The 26,577-nt window shown below is 41.6% G+C and overlaps 1 protein-coding gene and 1 long non-coding RNA gene across 12 annotated transcripts in view; both read right to left on the bottom strand.

The window, feature by feature from the left end:
- The window catches only part of LOC120560795, a 37,584-nt gene extending 31,813 nt beyond the window's left edge, over positions 1 to 5,771 (bottom strand). The window contains exon 1 of the long non-coding RNA XR_005639513.1: positions 5,415 to 5,771. This is a non-coding gene — a long non-coding RNA (uncharacterized LOC120560795). The remainder of the gene's footprint in view (positions 1 to 5,414) is intronic.
- A 10,404-nt stretch (positions 5,772 to 16,175) lies between these two features.
- The window catches only part of mef2cb (myocyte enhancer factor 2cb), a 70,374-nt gene continuing 59,972 nt past the window's right edge, over positions 16,176 to 26,577 (bottom strand). For 4 of the 11 annotated variants that reach the window (XM_039802676.1, XM_039802674.1, XM_039802678.1 and 1 more), the window contains 7 exons: positions 25,294 to 25,474; positions 24,416 to 24,463; positions 18,991 to 19,163; positions 18,461 to 18,484; positions 17,393 to 17,522; positions 16,831 to 16,966; positions 16,176 to 16,544 (listed from right to left, as the gene is read on the bottom strand). In XM_039802676.1, coding sequence (XP_039658610.1) covers positions 16,202 to 16,544; positions 16,831 to 16,966; positions 17,393 to 17,522; positions 18,461 to 18,484; positions 18,991 to 19,163; positions 24,416 to 24,463; positions 25,294 to 25,474 — 1,035 coding nt within the window. In that variant the 3' untranslated portion in view covers positions 16,176 to 16,201. The remainder of the gene's footprint in view (positions 16,545 to 16,830; positions 16,967 to 17,392; positions 17,523 to 18,460; positions 18,485 to 18,990; positions 19,164 to 24,415; positions 24,464 to 25,293; positions 25,475 to 26,577) is intronic. The other 7 variants (XM_039802681.1, XM_039802682.1, XM_039802680.1 and 4 more) reach the window with 3 other exon arrangements.

The raw sequence follows: 26,577 nt of genomic DNA, 5'->3' as shown, positions 1-26,577 counted from the left end.
ATACAGCTAGACGACTAATTCAATCGACTTAACCGAGGACAATAAGACTTGTTTTATTCAGTGCTGCTCAAACCAAATTGTGTTCTCAAATTTTCTTTCGGGTAAACGACCTGGTATTGTATGCCGTCTTTGACAGGGGTCGGAAACAAGAGACACTAGTTTTGTCTGACGGTGTGAGAAAGTCGGCAAGAGACCTTTTCAGGGAAGGCGGTGTTGAATTCAGCCACTGTGGCTCTGTTTAACACTGCACTTGAATCCTCACTCTATTGCAAAAAAAAAAAAAAAAAACATCCTCCCAGATTTCTGAACGTAGGCCTTCGCTGAACTTGAACTATGATTTAATCAGATATTTTGAAACCTGGAAATTAAAAGACATAGGCTACACACTCTCTACGAGGGTCTAATGAAATTAAGATACAAGTTCATTCTTAAATTGTCAAAACACGTCAATAAAACGATCAAGCCTGTTTTAAACACGTGGTCTATGCAGGAAACAGCCTATCATCTGACAGATGCAGCAATCGTCAAGAGCGTAAGGAGTCACATCAAGTGTGCATGAAACTACATCACTTATTTATAATAAAATAAGTGCAACCTCAGCAACAAGAGCAAAATCTCGCGTTAATGAAAGCCTACATCCGTTATAGCCTACCACATAGCCTATTTTTTATTATTATTATTATTATTATTATTATTATTTTATTAAGAAGGGCCATTTGACCTAAAACAATATGTGTCATTATTGTAAGAGTTGAGTTTATCCTTAAACAACTCAACTACCAATATTGCACTTTTATCCCCCACAAATATTATAAGTATGTTGTTGTTAAATAATATGCTCCTAACTAATTTTCTTCCAGCAACCTTGATCTCATATCCGTTCATTGTCAAGTTCAAATACACACAATTCACATAAATGTCAACTATTCAACTGCCCCAGACTTCTTTATGCAACATTATCTGCACTGTTCCTAATTCTCAGGAGAAATCCAACACCTGGTTTCGCGCGCCGGAGTGGGGGCCATGCAGGATTACAGAGTAGCAGCACATCCCTTTTCAAATTCATAAACCCGCATAGTTTTAAGATAATGACCCAAAGTCCTCATTATCAGTACAATTGGCGAGACATTACGCATTCAAAACCGTTACTACTCCAAGTTTAGGAGCGCCGCGTCGGCTGGGGCTGGGAAACATCGCCTCTTTCTTTGGGGATGCAGATGAGTCTGGTGCACTTGACGTCTTTTCATGACCCATGTCGGCCCCCATCCCCCCTCCCAGCCCCTCCAGGCCCTCACGGCGCTGTCTGTCATATTGGGCCCGGGCATGGCATTGCCACTTGCCCCACCGAGCGTGGGAATGGGATCGTCCAGTCGTTCACATCTCCTGCACTGCGGTTAACGGAATCAATTAAGCAGGCCCGACCCCCCCCCACCCCACCCACATTTCCCCAATCCCCTTACTCCCTCCCTCCTGTCCTCCCTCTTCTGCCACCTCCCTCCTTCTCCTAACCCCACTCCCCACCTCTCTCTCTTTCTCTCTCTCTCTCTCTCTCTCCATTTTTGTCAGTTCAGTATCCATCCTAATTATTACTGTTTGGGATGCCAGCGCCGTTTCCTGGCCGGACTCGATCATGCTGAAATAAGAAGCACGGAGGCGCACACGTGGGTTTCTACATAAGCCCCAAATGTCACTCTTTCATTTCCATGAAATGCTCAAGATGAGGCAATTTGAAATTTCATTCTAATTAAATAATATTCAAAATCATACCTCATGTTACGATAAAATATGATATAAATATTAACATGCAATACCAGGCCTGAAGGGAAGTTTAGTGTGTTTAGTGTGCGTGTGTGTGTGTGTGTGTGTGTGTGTGTGTGTGTGTGTGTGTGTGTGTGTGTGTATGAGATTTAATATGGATGGGTGGACGTGTGTACAACAATAATGTACATTATGCTCTCTGAAAAAGTGAATCACAAAGATTAAAGAAAGCTGTCCCTTCGTGACAATCTCAAACTTAGCCTATCAACTCGAATATGTACATTGTGGGGAAACAAGACAAAATCAATCATAATAATATAAAAGTAAAATCACTGATATGAATAGCATCTACAATCTCTGGTCCGTGGGAAAATTGAGTAATATGTCATGAGTCCTCCACAAGTCCTCGACGAGTCTGGAAGTAGTTTTTACTTTCGGTTATCTAGCTTTATGACGAGCAGAACACTCATACAGCTAGATAACCAAAGATAACAACCCACTTCCCAATCTTCAGCAATAATCCACATGTACATTTCCTCTTCTGGTCTCCTTGCAAGTTGTCATCTCTCCGAATATAAATAGCCTATATTAAGCAAAAGTCATCAGTGTCCTTTTTCAAGTCACAATGTGCATTATATTCCTTATATTCCCTTTTTTTCCATTGAGGGCCACTATTGCACAGCCCAAACTGTTATACACCCGGCGTAAAAAGGCGGCAATTCTTCGAAAAATGATATATAATCCCAATGTTAATGTCATATTCACTTGACATCACCCAATATTACAGACTTGAAGTAGGCCTTGAAAATCGCGGGTAAGGTGCAGTCATCCTTGCACAGGGGCCCTAATTTGCAATGCAAATAGCTCCAATCCCACAAAAGGCTCTTTCGCCTCTATTAAGTCGTTGTGGCAGTAGCAATAGATATCCTGTGAGGCCGGCGGAGAAGAAACACGGCAGAGAAGGGGAAAATCCGGTTTCCTGTGGAAAGTGCAATAACGGCACAGGGAATTACGACGCAAATGTTTCGGATTATGAAGACAGGAGCTTGTTTTTTGGCCAAAGAGAGTGTCAAGTTGTCCGTTCACATCCAGCATGTACTTAAGGAGAGATAAAGCCGATGACTCTGAGCCAAAGGGTCCGTTCTGCAGGCTGCATGGTCGGTCGGTCTGAAAATAGTGGGGGAATAAGGGCCATCCCCAAACGATAGGGGGGCTGGGGGTGGCCAAAATATGGACCAACCCCGGTGAGGTCAAAGGCCTCGGACCACGACAATGTAACTGCGGTGATGTCATGAAAAAAAAATCGCAAATGCACCCTCCTATCCATGCACAATCTCCATCCATTACACTGAGACGCGCTGGAATAAGTCCGCCTTGCATCGACCAGTCTGCACACAGGGATGGGAATGGATGGCAGGGAATCCGTGTGTTTTTTTTACACAGAAAGAGAGCGATTCAACTGCTTTTAAGAGACGATGCGATCACATTTAATTTAAACAATAAAAATGAAACAAGAGAGCATCCTGGAGCAGCCGGAGCGCCAGCGTCTGCTGTCTATCCAATGTAGGCTACATTTCCTATTCGCAGTAACACGCTACTCGCTCGCTCATTGCTCTCCTTCTCATATATGCAGTACCACCGTATGAGTTAAATTGCTCTCACGTACTTGATTTCGCGTCGAATTCCTTACTATTGTAGCCCCGCTTTTGTAATGCCATGGTCGCATTCGAAGGGTATAGACTACAAAGGTATTCATGTAGGCTCGCGGTGTCGCCTCATGCGAAATATAGCCCAAGCGCTTCGCCGTGTACGCGTGTCAAGCCCACAGAACTGTAAGTAGTTAACCGATAGCTTAGCACAAATGGGTTACAATATAGCCTAGGCTCTTTGGAAGTGGGTCAACAATAACAAACAGTGGAACATGTGATGGATCATGGGCAGGAGCATGCAACTGCAGGCTACTGAGTCCGTTTATGGTACTACCTTGTGCACAACTTTGATTCTGTTCGGACCATAAAACATTCCCAATTGAGGAGAAAAAGTTAGCCTTTGACAGCAATCGACTCAATTCATGTGTGTTGGCATATGAGTGAGACCTTGTGAGTGTGTGCCAGGAGAAGTGAACTATCAGGGGGTGACAAATTAACACCGTATTATTTGTAACTGGCATCATCAGCTTTTTTTTTCTTCAGGTGTCCCATTTACTTGCTACAGTTTTAGATCTGGCTCTCAAGTTTACTCTCGTTTCGTCGGTGGGCGGGGCAAAGCAGAGGTGTTTTAATGAGCAATCATGAGTCACAAGGCCTGTGCATTTCAATAAGGGATTACTTACTGAACAGCACTTTGTCCCTCAAATGTTCAGCCAATCTACTGCATTCTTATTTCGATGTTTAAGTCACCCCTTTATACCATATTCCACCTGCAACATATGACACAAGAATGTGTCCAAATGGCACTTGTATAAGAGGAAATACTCCAAATTCACTAATTTACGCATACATTGTTCTTCTCTTTATTTCTTCCGTGCCAATTGTCACCCATCCATAATCATTCTATCCCCCTGATGTGGAGCTGATGAGTAGTAAACCGTAAGGCTAACCTGATATCATTAAGCTCAACATTATAAAGCACACCTCATTATGGTAAAGGAGGCTTCAGAATAGGCCTCCCACACAGAGGCCATGATTTAATCACTGCACACCATTTTTCAAACTTACAACCTGCTGATCCTCTTGAAATAGGTAATAAGGTGTATTTCAGTGAGGGTTAATGACACAGTGCTCTATTCGTATTATTAGCTATATAATTTGAACAAACGAGGCTTTCGTGCGCAATAACACATGGATAAACATACATTGTGTGACGATTTTGGTGACCTCATTCATTCAACGTAAACCGAACTTTGTACTTTTGTTTCATCACATTTCAACTCGTTTTCTGTAGAAAAAAAAAATGATCTCGCAATTTTTATGTGATTTGCTGATGTGTTTCTGCACGTAAATGAGTCTGTCCATTTTTTTTTATCCTTTCTCTGAAATAGCCTTATCTCAAACACATCTCTCCCGAAATGACATTTCTGACACGGTATCGAGTCCACACTAATAATAACACAGACAGTGTCTTCACTTATATATAGGCCTAATAATAATGATAATTTCAGGCAATACAGTTCTTAACAATATGTTCGGGTTTTTTTTTTTAAACTAGAGGAACAAAAGCAGATAACCATAGACTGCTTTAGAAATACTGCCGTATAAAGTCTAAAGTGAACTTAATTGCAGAAGGCAGGATACAAGTAGAGAAGCCGGCCATAAAGTGCACAATATTAAAGTCGTCATTATATCACATACCTGAGACAGACTTTACTAAGTTACCGGTCAGTTGGAGTATATACAGTTGCTTTTTAAAGGTTCCAAAAAGTCTAATCAGTGCGCCCTAATTCCAAACTGCGAGGAAACAATTCACAAACTTCACATTTCATTCTAAATACGCGGAATCTCACCATGGGTACTCATTCCTTGTCAACTCTTAAAACAAAAATCACTGTATATTTCCTATCAATAGCCTTATATTTAACTTTTGCGCACATGAGAAACCTTTACGCACACGATTGCATCCACGCAGCCTATTAAAACAGGCACAAAAGTTGCACTTACTTCCTAAAGGTGAGTCAAATCACTGCAATCGACCAGAAAGCGTCCCAAGCAGGAAAAGAACAGCGGTGTTCAGTTGGGTCCGTGTGTACCGTGATGTGGTATATGTTCCCCTCAAATATCCCAGCCGTATTATTTGGTGGGGGCATCACTTTAAAATTGCCGCTAACACACAGTAGCCTGCATTTAGGCGTGCTTCGGCTGCTCTGTGCAAAGCATGAGCATATCCCAAGCACATGATAGACGAAGACAAGGGGAGGAGGAGGAGGAGGAGGAGGAGGGAAGGAGGGAGGGATGGGGAGAGAGATCTAGGGAGAGAGACAACTTTCCCATAACGTCTACAAGCACCAAATAGAAAAGTGCATGCACAGTTGAGCTCTCGTGTGCAAGTCGTCCTCCCCCCCACATACCCCCCTCCCCCGTTGGTGGTGCGGTGGGATGAGGAGGGAGGAGGTGATGATGAGGAGGAGGAGGTGGTGGGGGGTAGGAGGGGATATAAAGTCCATCCTTCTGTGTGAGGAGAGGACGTGCTCTGAAATTCAAACAAGTTCCCTCGGTTCTTTTGTTGCACGCACGAACTGAGGCAGCATTGTCCGTGGTTTGGCGCGGACCTCTCCCTCCTTCTCCCTGACCAGGTTACGAAGTGAGCCCCGCAGTTGGGTGGTAATGAATTTGCTGCAGGCGCTTCGCTAAGACGCTTTGACAAACGGAACGAATTTACCGGTTTTCAGACAGAGGGGAAATGATTTGCTACATGCAATTCCCAAACTAAGTCTCGAATGAGGTCTATCATTCATAAAAAGAAAACGGGAAACACGGCTCTTTAAACTTCATTCAAAATGTTTGATTTGGGCTGTGTATAGTATAGTGTAGTATAGGCCTGCTGGACCTATACATGCAACCTTGCTCCCACTATCCTAATAAGAGGTAATCTTGTAAGACTCACACACAAGCGCGCGTGCCCCCTCCCAAAGTGGGACCACACACACACACACACACACACACACACACACACACACACACACACACACACACACCCTAGAGAGAGAAGGGAAAAGAAAGATAAAAGAAATCTTTCACACAGAAAAGTTAGAATGAGGTGACCTACTTGTCAGTAGCCTATAGCCCGTGTCTTTTCTTGGTGATGACATACTTTTTTTTTTGTTTTTGTTAATATATTATAAAGCTCCACTTTTCAGCGAAATGACTTGGAGCGCTTTTCACTCTGCAAGAATACCACTTCTCTCTGTCTCTGGCGCAAAAGCGTCAGGCTACAGCTGCTCTGTTATTTTCACAGGTCACAGTTTTCAGATATTAGAAAAATCCAATTTTTTCCCCTCCAAATGTTATTTTTCTGAATGTCTCATAAGAAAATTGCAAATGTCAGAAAATCATAATGTGACTGAATAGACAGCAAACTGGGAACGCAGAGCATCCTCTCTCATATTACTCCCCCCACACTCCCTCCCTCTTAATTGCAGGCGTATCCATTTGAATCAACTGAATTCACGTTTTAGTTTAACAGCGAGGGCACGTTCAATGACGTAGACAAGCATTTCAGCTACGTGCAGCCATATTTAAATACATCAAGGCAATTAGCGCATCAAAATATGCAAATCCCGCTTACTACATAGTCCGCCCGGCCGCAGTCGGAGTAATTCCCCCCCAGCCAGTTCTTGGGTGTTTGATTGCCGTTTTGAAAGCCAGCCTTGTTTGTTTTTCCAAGAGGCTTCGTTAATGTGAACGGGACAGAAGGGAGAGATGAAGAGAAGGGGAACCATGGCTCCTGCGTGGAAAACCGCCCATGCGTAATGAGACGACCCGCTCCGCCATTCTCAATTCTCCGACGCCGTTGGCTCTGGTGTGCGTATTATTTTTAATATTGATGCATATTCAGTGGACAGATTTGCATTGCATACCTATCGCTCAGTGTTTATTTTTACACGATTCTGCGTTTAGATCGATGTAAAGCCATTGTTTATAGCCTGTTATGGCGATTTCATTTTTTACCTAAAATCTCAGACTTCATGTACAAATTTTCGGTTAATGTGATGTTGACTACAATGGCACGATATCGGCGGCATTTTGGTTTTAATGGTAAAGATTTTCTCTAATCTGAATGATGTAAATCGGCGAAAGCCTTTGAATATACAGCATGCATGAACAAAGAGCTCTCTGGTGGGCAAACAATAGAGGAGATTCAGAGGTAATACTGAGGAGGTGATACTTTAAGATCGACACGGCTGGCTCATAACAAGAGAATGACTCGGGCTGTGCGAAAACTAATAACCAAAAAGTCTCCTGCGCAGTTTGTAAGAAATCCAGTGACGCAGCGCTGACATTTAGGCTTTACAATGGCTCAGGCTGTCTCCTCTGCGTCCGTGCGCGCGTGCATAGTGGTGCCAGGGACGAGCGTGCGCATGCAAGTGCAGTGCGTTTAGAAAACAATATTACCACATAATATAACATAGAATACAGACATTTCCATTCAAGTATCTTTACTTTGATTTCTTCTCTTTTACAAAATCGCACTTACTGCGTCTCGGTCATCTCCACAGTGAAGTCCTAAATCAAACTTTTTTTTAAATCTTACCTCCAATTAACCAAATCCAACGGTGCTGCTGCTGTTGTAATTCGGTGCGTGGCTTCGTGTGACGTTTCTATCAAGTTGTTGGGACATTTTTGATTTTTTTCCAGGAGGGCAAACTTTCTGGTATCGGCCAAAGCAGATGCAGCCCCTATGGGCTACTCCCCTCGCCATTCAACCTGGCTCTTTAAACTGCTCGTGTCTCAACACCAGTGGTCAGGCTGGCTCACGTACAGATATTTGAAGCCACAGGGGACCGTTACCCCACTCACATTTTACTCATTACTGAAATATTAGAGTATTTCGTTACTCAAAGGTGGCTACCTGGGAAGCTTAAATAGTCCACCCATCATCCTCTGTTGTATCGCCCACGTTTCCATCACCACCTTAGAAGAGCGCACACACCTTCGTTACCTTCAAAAATGAAAATAACCAAGTTCACGACGACTTTCTTGTGTTTCACGCTTCGGCTATGGATACAATCAAACTATATGCATATCTTTTGCCATTACACTGTATATATATTTGTTCTTAATGACGCGAGAGGAGTTATATAGGAAGGGATCGAGAAAGGGGATGCTTGATGATTTAACAAAACTAATATAACCTAGGCTACTTATTCTTTCGATTGGTGGGTGTCATCTTCTCACTAAAAAAATCATTTCGTTAACATTACTTCTTTGTGGGAGATGTGGACCTTCAAAATTTGCAAGGTAGATCACATGAGGTCTTATATAGTCTTATTATAGAGGCACTATATAGTCTACCATGGACTACAGGTCTGTGTCTAATGAGAGTTAGAGAGTGACTCACATTATAGGCCTATAGCAGAGACACAATTTATCGACACCGGGACACTCTGTTCCTGTTGATTAAACGACTTGGTTGCATTTATTACAACGCCGATTTATGCCAATACAGCCACCAGGCCGCGTGAAGGGAGTCAAAGAAAATCAGCAGTCTTGCAGATTCCAAACAGACGAGTTGTTGTGGTTGAAAACAGGGACAAACTAAATAGGACAGTTTTTTTGTATTTACAGTTCTATATTAAAATGCTCTTATATGGCGATGTAATGTCAACCAATAATTCGACTAAATGTTTCATTTAAAACAAGGCAAACGAAATAAGCGTGGGCGGCCATTTACTTTCCAGATATCACCAGTGAGGCAAAAACATATACAGTATTAAAATACATTAAAAAATATATATATTGTCTTCCAATTTGTGGCCAAAGTTATAGCTTATGATGCCGTTTATAACAGGAACAGGAGAGCCTGGTGTGGCACAGGAAACTGTGTTTTCCAAATTAGAGTAATAAAACACCTCCAAGTTAAAGAAGCAGCCATGCTTTTTATTTCAAAAGCATACCTGCAGTTGTGAAGGAGGTGCCTCGTGCACTGATGAACACTTTCCCCTTTTAGTAATAGGCTATACAAACAGAAGTCCATAGCTGTTTAGCCTGTGTGTAGTGATAATAATACTAATAATACTAATACTAATACTAATAATAATAATAATAATAATAATAATAATAATAATAATAATAATAATAATAATAACAGTTATAATTACGTCGCAGTTGTTTTTATTTTATATTACATATTCTTCTTTTTAAAATCGGATGTGTAGATTGAAATGATCAGGCATGGATATTCTACATCTCTCACTAAACAGTGTTAGTAGAGTGGAGCAGTTAGGGGAGAGGGCTTATTTATGTGTGGTCGAACTACATGAAGTCTTTGGAGAATAAAGGACCGAAGGAAAGACTGAAGAGGATGAGGAGGGTTAAGGGGGCTTTGACTAGACGACTAAATGGTGACATCTAGCGGTGATTTGAGAGAATGTTGATGATGAAAATGTGGACCAGCCTTCACGGGCACAGAAGTAGACCACATGTACACCTGCTGGCGCCAAATAAATGCGTGTAAAATGCCATGCACAGTGCATGCACGTGCACAGTATTAAAAAGCAGAAGTAGCCTGTTTTTGTTGAAGGTATAAATTGGCACAGCCCAGTCAGATAAGATAATACACCTGATTGACGTCTACACATATCCTGCAAAATGCGGCACTTGTAGCATAAACTGGGACACATTGTCAACAGTTTAGGTTTCTACAGTGTTAAAACATTATTTAGGCCTCCTTTTTTTTTTTGTTAATTTGAATATGCTGCCTTTTTTTCTTTTTCTTTTTTTTTTATAAAATGTTATTTAGATTGAGACTTTAATGTGCCTGTTCTTTCATATTCTCTGACCTTACTCTTGGTTTTTATTTGCCTCGCATCTGCAGCGTTTAACATCTGAGCATCCTGTTTGCCAGTTCAAACGGTGACGTGTTTTGCATCAGTCTGACCTTTTAGGAAACAGTGAGAACTGTTGTCACAATCGATTATTTCAGACAGATGATAAATTGTATTGTGCCTCCAGCGACTTTATCAGCCTTCTTCCTCATAGGCTCCTGGAAGTAACCCTTCGAATTCACCAAAAGCTTAATGCAATAAAGCAGTGGAGAGACTTCATGGAGAGCGGCCTAATTAAAACCTGCGAAAACGCATTATAGTAACCTGCCAAGACAGTTTAGAAGATTTCATATATACTGCAGGAATATTGTCGAGATAAAAAAAAAGAAATACTATAAACTCTAAAACCATAAAACTCGCTTCGGAGCATAGGCACACATATCCCTATCGGAAGATTGCAGTAATACAGCAAATACAATGAAAATATACCGTTACAGTAATGTCATATAAACTAACTCTTGAGTACCGTAAATCATAGTATTATAGAGCGTTTTTCAAGAGTATACTTCTTTTTCGATTGCAGCATGCCTGTAGACTGTGGAGGGATTTTACTGCATATATGATTTCGTTATCTCGAATTGTTACGATAAAGGTACGTGTTTGTGTCTGTAGTTAAATTTTTTTGTGAGATAAAAGAAAAATCCAAATTGTGTTGGATCTGTTTCTTTGAGGCAACGTTATAACACAACGTTATACCGTTTTATAACGTTTTTATTTCTGTTCTTTTGCGTGTTTAAAACAATAAAATAATCAGCTTCAATGTATATGATAGGATACTGAAAATATATCTTTTACTATTAACTTCTTTTTAGATGGAAAATCGAACTCCCTCATTAATAAAATAATGGGAAGCGAGGCAAACACACACAAAAAAGCCGGAGTTTAATGGGCTTATTACGAAAAAATTGTGTTGATTTTACAATAAAAATGTTAAATGAATAATTGATGATGAAACAAAAAGTGTTTACATGTAGGCTTCACCTGCAGGTAGGCCTACATTTACATGTACTGTCTGTAAACGCATCATAACCCACTTTTAAAAGCATTTATAGTAGGCTAATTGATGGGACTGATTCAATTAAAGAATACACCCCGAGTTTCTACACACGTTTTCCGAAACGGAATAGATGTAAAAGATGAACGGAGCCTCATACTTCCAGCTCGGTTTGTCTTCTGAGAAGTCAGCCTGACAGGATCAAGACTGGATTTGAATCGCATCTTTTAATGACGTGGGCCTGGTCTTTCAAAAACACTATTACGCATCCGAGACTAACGAAAAACGAAACCAAACAATAATCCCCCCCCTAAAAAAAATACTAATACTAGCCTATATAAAAAAAAGAGTTGCAATAGTGATGGGGAAACAGAAAAAGTTCGAAAAGCTCGCTTTCGAAATTCAAATACACTTGGTGGGGAGAGGGGGGAGGGGGTTTCTATATGAAAACATATAGGCCTACTTTTGTTTTGGTTGTTTTTATCTGTATCCAAAACAGGCTAAGTGATAGGCTAAATAAAAAAAAAGAAACACTTGATGATTTCTAGGTAAAGAGAAAATCTAAATATCAAAACGCGGGCCATGTAGCGGAGAGGAAAGCTGGGAGCAAATGGGTCTACATTTTATAACGAGTGTTTACGTGTTGACAGGGGAGGCCTACTGCAAACACACCGTCGTCTCTTAATAAATAACTGCTTCAGAAGCCAGCTGTGCGTCATCCACTGGCGTTATTAGAAGCTCCATAGCGTCAGATACACACGCTGGAACACGATTGTTACAGGGTAACAAGAAAAAGAAAATAAATTTAAATCATTGTTTTTATTGAATTTATTTCTTCTTCTTCTTCTTCTTCTTCTTCTTCTTCTTCTTCTTCTTCTTCTTCTTCTTCTTCTTCTTCTTCTTCTTTTATTCAGGAATATAAGATAGTCCTGGAGTAGGCCCAGGCCATTTCAATGTTTGTGTTAAGGGAATTATTCCACATCTCTTTGATAGCAGATCACTGTGTTTGCATTGTTTATGAACATGTGGGTTTTTTTGTGTTTTTTTCCCCCCTGTGAATGTAATGTCCACGTGTAATTGTCTAAGGCCTAATGTTTCACTGAGAGAGGTAGCAACTGTAATGTTACTGTAAGTAAGATAAACCTTGGCTTTAAATGTCAAATAAATGTCTTCAGTATGAATGTATGTCAGAATGCCACACTTTTTCTTAAATGGAAATGGAAAGAAACGTGAAAATTATGCTGTTATTATTTCAATGTCATGCAATGTATCTTAAAGTCAAGCTGCTATGTGGCACGCACTGTGCACCGACTTCCATTCAGGGAAGGATTTCACATGTTGTTTTGAGTCTGCACAGTCTGAAATTAGCCACCGTTTGGAGATGCATGCAGAAACAAGTCAAACACAATGAAATCACACCAAGTCACATCAGGATAACTAAGAAAGCCAGTAACTTTACTGAAATCTCTGCAAAATACAAATAGCCTTTCCCTCCAGCAGAGGAGACTTTTATTTCATCCCTATACGTTTTCACTACATACAGCTGAATCAAGTCCCTTGAGTTACAGAGATGTGGATTTAATTTAATACCATTTTAGACTCAAGTGGCGACAAAGGCCAGCTTATGCCGCTGAAAGCCACTCTTGCGTTCCAGAAAACATTAGTTCCAAACTTCCCCCATTTTCAGGTTTATACAAGCTACATTGGATACTACACACTGACGTTTTAAGCATTTTAACACATTACTCTTTAACAAAAACAACAACAAAAAAAAGCTTTTGAATACAACTTAAATAAACCACAAACACGGTGGAGCAACAAGGAATCCCATTTGAATGTAGGGACCTTTAGCAATGGTATTACATGGTTATTACACATGGCTGTACAGGAGTATGGTCTCCCCTTTTCACTGCAAGTGACTTATCAAAACTTCAGCTGAGGTAACTGCTTGGGTCAATTTTGAGGTACCAACATTTAGTCTATTATAATAATGACAGAACAACTGATCAACAGGTGATGAAAAAGAACGCCTTGAAATGTATCACATGAGAAGAAAAAAAAACAAAGATATATGTATGTATATATATATATATATATTCTCTGTGTCTTTGGTTCAAATTTTTGTCAAAACTACAGCACTTTAATCAGCCATCTGGACATGTTGGCATTGTTTCAATCAGTTATTAAGAAGCCTGATAATTAGTGTGTGGTGTTTGATCAAGTGGACAGCAAGCACGCATTTCACGTGATCAGGCCTGAATGATTCTGTCGATTCTGAGCAAACTGTAAATACAAAATACCTTTGTGAGTATAACCTTTTCAACGCACAGGGAGACAAATGAGCGACAAAACAGGTACAGTACTGTGGTTGGTATTGTTACTGAAGCTACGTGTGACTGACTCAAATTGAAATGTGAAACCAATTGTACATTTGAGCAAATTCTTTTATTCTCTTGTTTCAATGCTTGCAAAAAACCATAAATGAATGTGAAAATAAAAGTTGAGTTTACAACACAGAAATGCCACTGGCTTTGGTTTCTCCACACTTATGCTGCCTGAAACATCATGTTTATTTTTTTTCTCAACCTTTTTGTATTGAATAAAATAACAAAAAAAGAGAAGAACACCATTATAGAGGCTCTGCCCCTGTTTGACTACACAGACTGTATACAGTAACAACATAGTGAACCTGCATGAAATATGCACATAAAAATATTATAACACTTAAGTGACAGCAGATACGGGAGTGGGAGGCAGAGAGATATGTGGCTAGTTTCATTGTTTAAAAAAGAGAAAATCATAACAGCTATTTATTTAAAATAAACAATTGTGCTTCTTTCATACCAGCATGATCAATATGTCCTTGTGTATCTGACACTGAACCGTCATGATGTGACGTGTGGTAAATGACGCGGGACCCCGGTTTGAAGAGTGGAACATAAAGAGACACAGGACGACGTCGAGTCAAATTAGGTTTGCAAAATCATCAGGGATAATTAATCGCAACGCACTTGCAAAATGATATCACATAAATATGATTCAAAAGAAAAATAGTATGGATCGGGTCTGGGCTTGTGGTGAAGATTTGAAATGGAACAGAACACCGCTAATGTCAAAACAACATGTTTTATGAGATTAACTTTATTAAATTAGATAATTAAGGTAAAGAATGAAATATCGGATGCATTCGAATGCACCTAGACATGAATTGAGGGTCAGCCACGTTTCCTCATCTGTTTGACAATCATGTACATCATGTGTCAACGTGTATTTCCGTGTCAGCCCGAGTTCCAGTCTCATGACATTTTCCACTAACAGGTTTGTGTTTCAGCGCTGAGGCCTGTCTCTCCTCCGTCACACAAACCCTGGCAATGCTCTCCAGCTGGTTTTTAAGGTTAGACTAAATACACGCCTGAACAGCACTGTTCAGGGCTCAAATCAAACAAACCAGACAACATGTGCAACTGCACATAGAAACTCCACTAAGAAACCAAGAAAAAAAAAAAAAAAAAAATCATTAGTATATATATTCATATATTAGAAAGCTATACACAAGCATGTTAATTTCACAGATTGTTTTTTTTTTTTTTAAAGAATCTTAATATTACCATTATTATATATAATTAGAAATACACGTTTAAAAACAAACCTCTACAAAGATAAAACAGTTCAGCAAAGCATTGGATCTCGGGTCGTTTTTTTCCATGGCTTAGGGCTGCAAAGCCCTCTCATTTCCCCTCTGGGTGAACTATCCATCTCTTATTAGCAAAGCTATCAAAAACACATTCTGGCTTATAGAAACTACAAAAAGCCACAAAAATGCTTTGCATTGTATTCCTTTCATATGAAAATATAAGCAAGTGTATCGTACAATTGTTTTTTATTTTTTCCTTTTTTGTTTGTTTATTAATACTGAATATTAATACTAGATCCAGAGTTTTCTTGATTACACTAACGTAGCTCTCAGATCAAAGGGTGGTCCTCGCTCAGCTCCGGTTCTTTAAGGGGAGCGCTAAAAAATCAAAGGTTCCACATATCTAGCGTTGGGTCTGCCTGTTTACCTGTACAATCCTTCAAATGTTGCATAATAGCTTTTCATTTCGTGAGTAAATAAATCTTGTAATGTCTGGCAACTTTTTGACCCCTGCCCTTCCCCCCTTCACCCTCTATTTACATAAATACGTTGAACCTGCAACATGACATCATCTAATGTTAACACACATTTTTGCAAGGGAGAACTGCAGAGAAGGTATATAGCAATGAAACCGACACTGTACACATGTATTGTTTGCCCAACTCAAGTGCTAAAGTGTTTTCCATTGGACACACTCACTCTCATGTTATTTTTTTTTTCATTTATTTTTTTCTAGTCACTGATATATCGCTGAGGCAAAGTGTAAGTACGTTTTATGAAACAGAGTACCTGACTATTTTTTTTTTGTTGATTATTTGTTGATATGCATATATGTACACATACACACACGTGTAAAGATATATGCATACGTGATTCTTTTTATCCACACACAATACAATTTATGCATAGTTCCCCAACAAAAATACCCCCAGATCCTGTCCCAACCAACACCCACCCTCCCAAACCCCCATTACAACACCCCACTGGTTTATATAATGTCAATATGTATAGCACACACACTCAGCAAAAAGAAAATAAAAAAGAAAAGAAAAAGAAATTACAAACATATTTTTGAAAAAGGGGCTGTCCCTTTTCTTTCCTTCAGCGTTAAAGAGATAAAAGGAGAGAGGCCATGGGGTTGGGTGGTGAGTGACTCGTGATATCGAGTGAGAGGAGGAAGAGGAGGGAGCTGACTTTGGGGGCATCGTAACGCTGCGTTGTCGGGGGGGGGTCTCAGGGCAACTTCGGGGGCACTGCCGGGGAGTGGACAGAGCTATCATGTGGCCCATCCTTCTGACAGGCGCACCCGTTTGATGGAGGGGCTCTCGCGCTCGTCCAGGGCGGGCCGGGCCAGTCCCAGAGGCGAGTGGAACTCATTCCTGTGCTCGTCGCGGTCGCTGCCCTCATGGGAGCTGCTACAACTGCTCAGGCTATCAACAGGGGAGCGTCCCGAGTCCTGGCGGGACGAGGGGTTCTGAGGAGGTGGTACCCCACCGTAGCCCCCCGTGCTGCTGGTGCGATCTCTAGGAGGAGAAACAGGTTCGGACTTGATGTGCAGGCTTTGAGCAGAGGGCAGGGAGAGATTTGAACCCTGACATAAGTGAGAGCTAGAGCAATTTCTGTAGGAAGGAAAGGAAACGCAAAGGGGTTACAGAGTTACAGAGCAAGAAACAAAGTGATTTTTTAAAAGTGTGTATAACACACAAACATGCATGCAAGCAGAAACACACAAAACACACACACATATTTATGAAAACAGGGAGGAGTGATATTTGTGTTGGACCTTGCAAGTGAAAGTTGAAAAAAGTGAAGGACTCTCGAGGTATCAAAAAATAATCACTAATGATTTATGTGTTACATCATGCATTTCATAACAACACTTCATATTAAGTTCAATGCGCTCACCCTAGCTGGCCGAGGGCTGAATGCTGCATGTTCTGAAGGTGTTGCTGTTGCCACCCGCTCATTGAGCCGAGGTGAAGGGAGCTGCCGCTGTTGAAGCCAGACAGGGAGGACAGGTCTGCACTATTCAGGGAATACTCTGTGTACAAACACACGGGAGAAAGGAAGAGGCGGATTAAGATTATAAGTTGTCCAAAGAAGTTCAAGCAAAATTGCAAAGAGAATGCAGCTCAGGTGAAAATGCTGCCGTGATGTAACGTGAATGTGTTCTGTGTTAGTTGGTGTGGCAATAGCACCATCTGCTGTTGGATTCATGTATGACGCTTTACATTTGGGAAGGAGGTTTCAAAAGAAACGCATACTTGAAATGAGTCAAATCATATTTTTTACACATCAACAAAACGTTGGGATATGTGGGTATAGTACAGGGTAACTGAAACTATATCATATTATCTAAAACATTTAAAAGGTTATTGCAGATAATGTGTCAATGGACAAATGGCAATAGGAATTTTACAGTATAGATAAATGGGAATTTTACATGTAAAGATGACACAGTACATACCGGTACCATAAGAAGTAGAGATGGCAGATGGGTAACCGCCCATGCCTTGTCCTGGTAGAGTGGGAGTTGCTACTGATACCACTGGGGTTGCCAATGACTGAGCAGACTGGGAGTTGTTTATTCTCTGGTTCTGTGACAGAGGAAGGGAAGACAGAGACAGAGAGCAGGAGAGATGGGAGAGGCTTGAGAACATGAAACCAACTCCCAGACAAAACAAACAAAACACTGCAATAAAAGAAAGTTTTTTTTCTTTTCTTCCATTTCTTTCTTTCACTCAACAGATGCTGAGAGAATAAATGCGATGCCAACTTCTGGGGAAATTAATCACTTGACATGCGGCACGGCTGAACCCTGCCAACCCTATCATTTACCACCCTTTCCGAGGGCCCACTGTCGCTATAGTAACACCATCGGTCTCCAAGGCAACACAGGGTAGCGACGGCGAGGGAGAGGCACACAGAGGGGAGGTCTGGCAGAAAATAATGGAGGTTTGATGCAAAAATGAAAGAGTAATCTTTTGTTGCGTTTCATTTCTACATTCTGAGTAATAAAAGCTGTGAGCTGTACTTGTGCGGCGCAAGACTCTATACGCAGGCAAAAAGATAAAAGGAAGGAAGGGAGGAGTAGATATACGAAAGGGCTGAGGCAGAAAAGAGGCCAGGCTGCTTTTACTTTGACACACCACTGGATGGCACTATGTGCCCTCACAAAATGTCACAAGAGGTGACATTGGAGCCTTCAGCAGAGTCAGCAACAATAAAGGTGAAAGTTACTCTAGAGTCGGGACGGCTTTTTTCAAAAACGCTGTATCTAGCTGTACTAATCTCAACGGTGATGGCGAAAATATAATGCAAATTAAGACATAGGACATAAATGTACATGTGAATATTTATCACTTTCTTTCAAAAGTCCAGGTCAGTGTTACAGGTGACTGCAACACTCTCAGCTCTACAAGGCACATTATGCTCTCGAGAACTATCTTAACCAGTTTCTCATTAGAAAACCTTTTAAGTTTCAGATTCTTAAGTTTTGTTTTGATTTCTAAATCTGAGTGGCAGTCTGACTTACCAATAGCAGATCAACATCCTCAGACTGACGGCATTAAAAGGGGAGGGTAATACATTCAAATTAGTGAATGCAAGTTAGAATATAGAAGTGGTGGCTAAGTGTGGATCTAGGCATGAAGCTGCTGTAAAGATTGAGACAACAGACACAAAATGAATGTGAAAAGAAGACGCTAAGAACTATCTATACTAACATAACACACCTTATTAGAAAGAGAGGAGAAAGAAATATCAGGGCCTAATGCATAAGTGCCCTCTAACGCACACAGACACTGCAGAGGAAATACATCTGACAGTATATCAGACTTGGGCCAAAAGTACATTTATAAGAAGCTGCCAAAGCACATGGGGAAAAAAAAGTCAAGTTTATCACAAACATAATCTCATCAACCCAAGTCTGATATGAAGAGATGAAAGCAGCAGAGGGGACATGAAAGGAAATCAATAATAGCAACAACCAAAAACCCTAAAGACCCCCATAGAAATAAAGATATACAGTAGGGAAATGAAAAGAGGGATAGAAAGATTACTCACGATGGAGGGCATGTTGTTTTTGGCGCCAGGGGGGATGAGCACACGTAGGTCAGGTTTGCGGTTGTTCATGCCTAAGTTCATGGGTGGGGGAGACTTAGCCTGCATGTTCTTGTTCATGCCGCCTGGAGAGACCAGCAGACCTGGCGAGTTGCGGTGGTTCCCATATCCATTTCCTGAGAGAGCAAATAAAAGGTTGGGGAGAAAGAGGCAATGCTATATGTTATTAAAACTGTTGAAAAGTTGAATGAATCTTGTAAATCCTGATGTTGATGGCAGTGTAGCCTAATGAAGAACTACAGGAATCCATTTTCACCTTGTGCCCGTCTTCAGTGTTTCTGTCTCATCTCCACTTCCGGTGGTAGACATTATATTAAATCACCAGTCTGTAGAGACTTGTAAATGGTGTTTCATAAAAGTGGTGCACACTGGCAGAGCAGATAATCAAACAAGCGTACTGTTTTTGCCTTGATGATCACCACTGTTTGCTTGGCAGTCATACAATAAAGGCACCCACTTGAGAGGACCTCACCCTCCACCTCTGTCACTGTCAGTTAAGGCTACATGTGCCCTGCGACAGCCAGTGAATCGCGTAAAAACATCTAATTACGGGTAGCAAGACCACAGAGGGATGGGACCCATCATTTGGCCATCAGAGCTAAACACGTGTGGTTATTCCAGACAAAGACCCTGCCTTGGAGTTGCCACCAGATCTGCATTCCCCTAAATACGGAGGGCCAAGTGCAGCACCCATTTTCCTCCTCAAAAACCGGTGGGGCGAAATCCCAGCAACCTCATTAAAAAAACTGAGAGTAGAGCATTCTTGCAAGCAACATAGTCTTTGTTTCTAACCCAATCCCGCAGGCTGTTTTTCCCCTTACTTCTCCTTCCTTCTTCCAAGGGGTAGAACACAGGGCACTGTGTGGACGTTCCCACTTGAAAGACGGGGAGGAATTATACGTTAGACATAAATGAATTTCCTAATCATATACTCCAGGGGAAAATGAGTCGCAGATGTCTTCCTTGGCAATTTCCCTCGCTGATCTTTGTTTAATTTGAGAGCGAGGTTTTTGTTGTTTGCAAATGAAAAGTCTCAAAAGCTCAATTTGAACAATCTGAAGAGTAAACGACCGCTAGCGGTGAGAGAAAATGAGGCCATCTGACAGAAAACGAGAAAAACAGTGTGTGTGACTGCTGGTGTGTGTATGTGTCTGTGCCTCTGCTGGCATGTGTTATGTGTGAGCATGTACAAGTTGATGTTAACGACATAGACTTTGTGTGTTATTGTATGTTTTGCTGTATACAACGTTGCATGTGCGTGATTCTACATAAGCACCATTTTTCTACCAGTGTACATAAGCACAGCACGACCTGTGAATATGAGAAATGCTGTAATGTGACTGCTTATGCACGAGCCATGCATATGGATGCACGTGTGTGTTTTGTATTGGACCCTCTTAGTTCCAGTGTCAATCTCACATTAGCAAAGAGGCAGCTGCCTCTTCAGTTTTCCCGTTCTCTCATTCTCATGGCTGGCCCTTTGTGAGATTGAGTGGGTGCATGTGGAGATAGATGAATGAGACCTCATACGCATATAAAACAGACACACACACCACACATACACACACTTTAGTAAATAACCCAGCAGGAAGTACATCAGTGTTTTTGTACAGATGAATAAAAAAAAGAGACGGAGCTATAGAGAGACATTAATACACACTTTGGTCAAGATGACACGGACTTCATCTTGGTGACAGTTAATCAGACATCTGTGTATTGCCTCCCTGTGGAGATGGCTGCAGTCCAGTCAATTATCTGCTAGATGACTATGATCATGAGTGGCATAGGCCAGTCCTTAAGCATTTCAAAAGTAAAATCATTGGCTAATTAAGCTAATGAAGCAAGAACTGCGAGTCAAATCTTCCTATTCTGGAGCTTGATCACCCTGATTGTAGGACAAAGTTGCATTCAATAGGGACACATTGGCTTGACTATAATATCAGCTGAAGACACGATATCCAGAGTTCATTTCCACTCTCCTCTTCTAATGCTGCTTTGCACGAGCTGGGTCGCAGGCTGGCGTCAACCGTTTACAGGAAGTACCAAAATTAAACACAGCCCGTCCAGGAGTCGGTTTTACTGCTTTTTAAAGCTCACACATAGAAAACAACATCTGATCTGAGATTCAGATAAACAGCCTTTTGCTATTTCTGAGGTGTGAAGGGGACAGCTGGAACAAAGCTGAAGATTGCAATTTGTCTCTATAGGTGCTATGGTTACAACTTAGCGCACCCCTAGAGTGTTCTCTCTCTCTCTCTCTCTCTCTCTCTCTCTCTCTCTCTCTCTCTCTCTCTGTCACACACACACACACACACACACACATGCACACACACACACACACACACACACACACACACACACACACACACACACACACACACACACACACACACACACACACACAAAAAGGAGAGGTGTGGTTAAACTCATGTACGTTACTGTACAAATTTCTGATGTCCTGTTGTGGTCTAACAGGCGCGCTCCATTCTATTCCCCAAACACACACACTCTTCCGTTGCGGTTTGGCCAAAATACTTTCAAACTCTGAATTCTCCAACTGAACTAAGGTGTCACGCTCACGCTTACAACTTGTACTGTTGGTGTGAGATGCTGCCAAGATTGAGACACACATTGTTTGATCGACTGAACCTGCCTTGTTGTCAGTTCTTGTATGTAGGCTTTTTATCTTGTATTTCAGTGTGATTTTCACCAGACATGTCTTAAAGATGTACCTTGTACGCATCTCATTTGAGGGAGTAATTGGTGGGTGATCAAGGTGAGAAGTGACAAGAGTTAAATCCTCGCAGTGGTTTGGTGGGCAGATTGCTGATTGGAGCAAAGATGACAGCTACATAATTGCACAAATGAAGGTGGGAGGTTTTACAAGCTGGGGCCTTGGTCCGGAGCTCCCTTCATCAGCTCTCTTTTTTTCTCCTCCACTCACGTTATGTCTCTTTCCTCACACTCTCTCCTAGCCAGCAAAGGAGTTGACAGATTGAACACATACTGTATATAAATGAGCGAACATACACATGCACGTACACACTTCCCACAATATTTCCATAGAAGAGACATGATGACTCAGCCTTTCAGTAACTGCAAATGTCCTATTTGCACTGGACTAGAATTACTTAGGGCACCTCGTGTGATTTAGACTTTAACCCCCATGTCTGGGTTTCATGCGGTGTATCTGCACAGGATAAACAAAAAGTCTGTGTTTCAATTAAATTTACATGCCAAATCACAAGGATTATTTCCAGATATGATTGAAACATAGAGCATCTTCATGCTAATGCTGCAATGAAAAGGAACTCTAAAGTTTCTATTTTATACATGGGATGTCAAGTACATGATATGCTCGGACTTCAAGTAGTTTAAGTCATGACAACAGTGTTGCTAGGCAACTAACAACAACAATTTACTTTGCCTTGTTCCTTAAAAAAATGTGCTCAGTGCCACTTTATAATTATTATGAACAGTATTAAAAAATCTCCCTGGCTATGACATTTTAAAAAAAAGTCACTTTGTGTCAGGTTGTGAAGAAGCCTGTTCAAATGGACTATTCTCACAAAGGTGGAAATCATGACTCCATGGCTACATGAGCCTACTGAAATTCCATTAAAAAGTCTATTAAATATCTAATTTTCACTGCTCTTCATCTTTTTTAGCCCGGAAAGTGAACATAAATAAAGTAATCTTTTGTGAAAAGACTGAGACATTCTACTGTGATGATAATTTACACTAAATTCCTAATATCAGAAGATCTGTGATTGGTAAAATACTGTAGTTAATCAGCGGTGGAATTATTCAGATTAGGGACATGGCATATTCTTACGGGATTAAGACGACTTCTGCAATCCTTCCAAAATTCAGGAGGAGCCCAGGTAATGCTAGTACTATGTGAGTTGGCCCTTAAAAGCTGCCATTTTCTCTCTTTACAGACAGTGGAACCATGACATCTGAGGCACAAAGGAAGTGTTGTGTTTATGTGCATGTCTGAACCACACACACACATACACACATGCACAGACATACACACAAAGCACCTCCTATGTCACTTAGGCCACACCACTTAAGACACTTATACACTACAGCTACTTGTACAATCAGCTTATCAAAACTCACCGTGAGGAGAATAGGAACATTAAAAGAGCCTTTGTGGTGCCACAGTGGCTGGGCCACCTCACACTGAGTCACTTAGAGGAACATCATTAAAATGGCTGACCAAGTTCACAGAACACTTCCATCTGTGTTCCCCCACTGTTTCTCCTTTGCACACATGCTTCCACCATCAGTGGATATTCATCACTGGGGTTCCCCCCCAACCCCCCACCCTACATGCTCTTTCTCTCTTCCCTAGATGAGATTTAAGAGAGCTTTGAATGGAATCTTTTAGCTCCCACATGACTCTCTCTCCACGTCGTGTTTTTCGCTGCTGCTGCTGAGCGACGCACAGCTCTCACAGAGCGCCTCTGTTCCTTCGCCGCGGTGACACAAAGGCTACATTTGAAGCATGCTCTGCAGCACGCTGTCGACGGTACGCACGCCACAACAAATGGTCCTGTTGTGTGTGTGATGAGTGACCAGACAGAGAAACCAGGCGTTGACCCCTTGTGATGGAGCCCTAGGGGCCAGACAAGGCTGCCCAGCTGTACCCCTCTGACCCCCCCACGCCCCTCCATTTTTACATTCTGCACTGTATGGCTTGGCTGTAAAATGTAACCCTTTAAAATGGAGTCTCTTTGCCATAAACTTGGGCCTGACATGTCCTCAGGGACGAATCCATTGACACAGAATCCAACACTTAAGATTCCGTACCCATGTTCCTCTAACATCGGCTGCTCTACTCTCCACGGGATCATTATGGCATGGTGAGCCACTCCAAACATTGAATTAATTTGGTTGCACACATATGACAGCAGTTACTGTGTGAAGACTTTGAGTGTGCTCTAAATGGGATCTATGGGTGTTGTCATTTTGTATTTATATTCAAATCCCAGAGCAGTATAAATAAAGAGATGGCTCATCATACAGAGAAAACAGACAAAAGTCCACCATCTCTTCTGACTGCCCGTCAGTCAATCTGCTGCTTCAGTATTTAGTGTGGTTTTATTTCTGTTTCCCCACACTTGTTCCACCGTTTTATAGCTGAACACAGGCAGGATGTGTCACAGCCCCAGCACTGGGCAAACATTCCCAGATGAACTCCACGACCACTAACATCAACACATCATGGACAAAATCTCCACTTGGGTTTGGGTTACTATTAGTCATGCATTTTATGGCCCAGAGTGGGTGAGTGGGTGCCATGTTTGTGCGTGTGTGTGTTAGCAGACAACTGTGAGTGAGAAGAGGAGGCCATTCTTACCAGCACTGGTGCCTGCGCCAGTGGTGAGGTCAGCACCCATGAGGCCACCTGAAAGATGAAAGAGAGAGGAGAGCAAAAGAGAGAAAACCATTAGAGGATAGACACCCACGTAACATCCAGTCTCTTACCTTGCTTGCCTTTCAGAAGCAAACGCAATTTATTCACAATCCACTGTGTGTTTTGTGTGTCAGTACATCATTTGTGTGTACTGATACTAGAAGTAATACTGCTTCCCACTCAAACTGTAACACTCTGAGCAACTGGACACTGCGAGTGGATACATTAAGCTGTCGTCCAAGAAAAATGACACATTATTATTTTTAAGCCATGTGAGGTGGAAGAGTGGGAGGGTCCAGAACGTGTGCGGTTGTGTGGATACTGCAAGCGCCAAAACTCATATTTAGTTTGTGCTAGCACTTCTAGCATCCAGTTGTAATGACAGGGTGAGGGTGTGGGCAGCAGCCTTCAGACCAGAGGGACAGAAAAAGGACTTTGGACAACAATAACAAACCAACAGACCTGATTTGCTTATGTCACCAGCAACTCAAAGCCTATACATAGGGCCAGACATCCCATGTGTAGAACCTCACACTAAATCAATGTGAATGTAAGGCTGAGGTTTGAGACGATATTCAATCTTCAACTTTGAACAAAATACTGAGCAGGCAATATGTGAATATTTATTTGGGAGGGACTTTAAATTCATTCACTGCCTTTAGGTGGAATACTGTGGGTAGCTGTCATAAAATAAATCACGCATTTGATGTGTGTGTCTATTAGGATGACAAACGGGTACACACAGAGCTGAGAAGATAGACATATGGGATAACAGCGTGTACTTGGGTGCAAGAGTGCGATTGAGGCCCTAACTGTGTTACCTGCACTGGGGGGTCTGTGTGTAACTCCGGGAGACATGCTGTTTCTCTGTAGGCCATGGTGCGCCAGTGGCAACAGGTTGTGGTTGCCTAGAGAACCACCGGGATGGCTGTAAATGAGATTGTTCTGGTTGCTAACGGGAATGGACACAGACATGTCATAGTTCGATGGGGGCACGGCCTGCTGAGAGAGGGAGAGAGAGGGAAAAAGAGAGACACAGACACGAGCTTGATTAGACTAAAGATACGCTTTTAGAACGATTGCAGTAAGTGAAGAAACGGAAGAAGGCCTTCGAACACAGAAAGAGAGAAAGAGACGTGACAATTCAACACTCCAGGAACACAAAGGAATTTAAAATGGTTTGACTATCTACAGTCAAAGCAGTCAAACACAAAAGAAAAAAAAGACAGACAGCCAAGTTCAAAAGGACAAATGGACGACTAACAATAGACAGCCATGCATAGATGAATAGTACAGGGAACAACTTCTTAGAACAAAACTAAAAATACAAGACAGTATGGACGGTGGAGGGGAGCACTGAAATTAAAGGGTGTGCGCTTACAAAACTCCTCTCCGTTAGTCAAATTGCCTCCAAGATGATATATGGGTTGGCAATAATTTGTCACTCAAATGTTTAGGTTACTTTCTGTAAAGGACTCTTGTTTTGCCCTTTACATGTTGTGACATTTGTTACTGTGAAGGCAAAAGGTTGACCTGAGAAAACATTATTTTTTTGTGACTGCGTTTATATTCCCTAAAATACATCCCTGGTTTATTACATTATAAGAAATAAGTAGGCTATGGTTTACTGGGAGGAAAGCCAATAGCATCCCACTGTTCGAAAAGAGCTATAGATAATTCAGTCTGTCTTCACCTCACCAAAAAAGTCTGCAATATTTCTTGCAAAAGCAGCTTCAAGACTGGAGAACTGGATGCAAGTAGGAATAACGTAATTGTCTGTCACATGGAGCTAATGCAAAGTGTTAAGGGGTAGACTCAGATCAATCAGCAGTCTCATCAGGAACATGGGTAGAGGTAGTCTGTCGGCCCCAGGCGTCTAGTTTGTCATGTTTATTGTGTCACTTGGCAGAAGGGCTTAACCTTGGGAGTGCCCTGGAAGTGGTTGATCCTGCATGTTAGCTTTAGGAAGTAGAAAATAGGGCCCTAAATTACTGCCATGTGTCTCAGAGCCATTGAGGGAGAGCATCAGGGGGATGATCGGCCTGGCTTATGTGCCTTTGCGCCGCTTCGTCTTCTTCAATTTTCTCCCTTTTGCTAATGTTCTT

Source organism: Perca fluviatilis, chromosome 6, assembly GCF_010015445.1.
Source record: "Perca fluviatilis chromosome 6, GENO_Pfluv_1.0, whole genome shotgun sequence".
NCBI classification, from domain to species: domain Eukaryota; kingdom Metazoa; phylum Chordata; class Actinopteri; order Perciformes; family Percidae; genus Perca; species Perca fluviatilis.
This window is presented reverse-complemented; position numbering and strand designations above follow the sequence as displayed.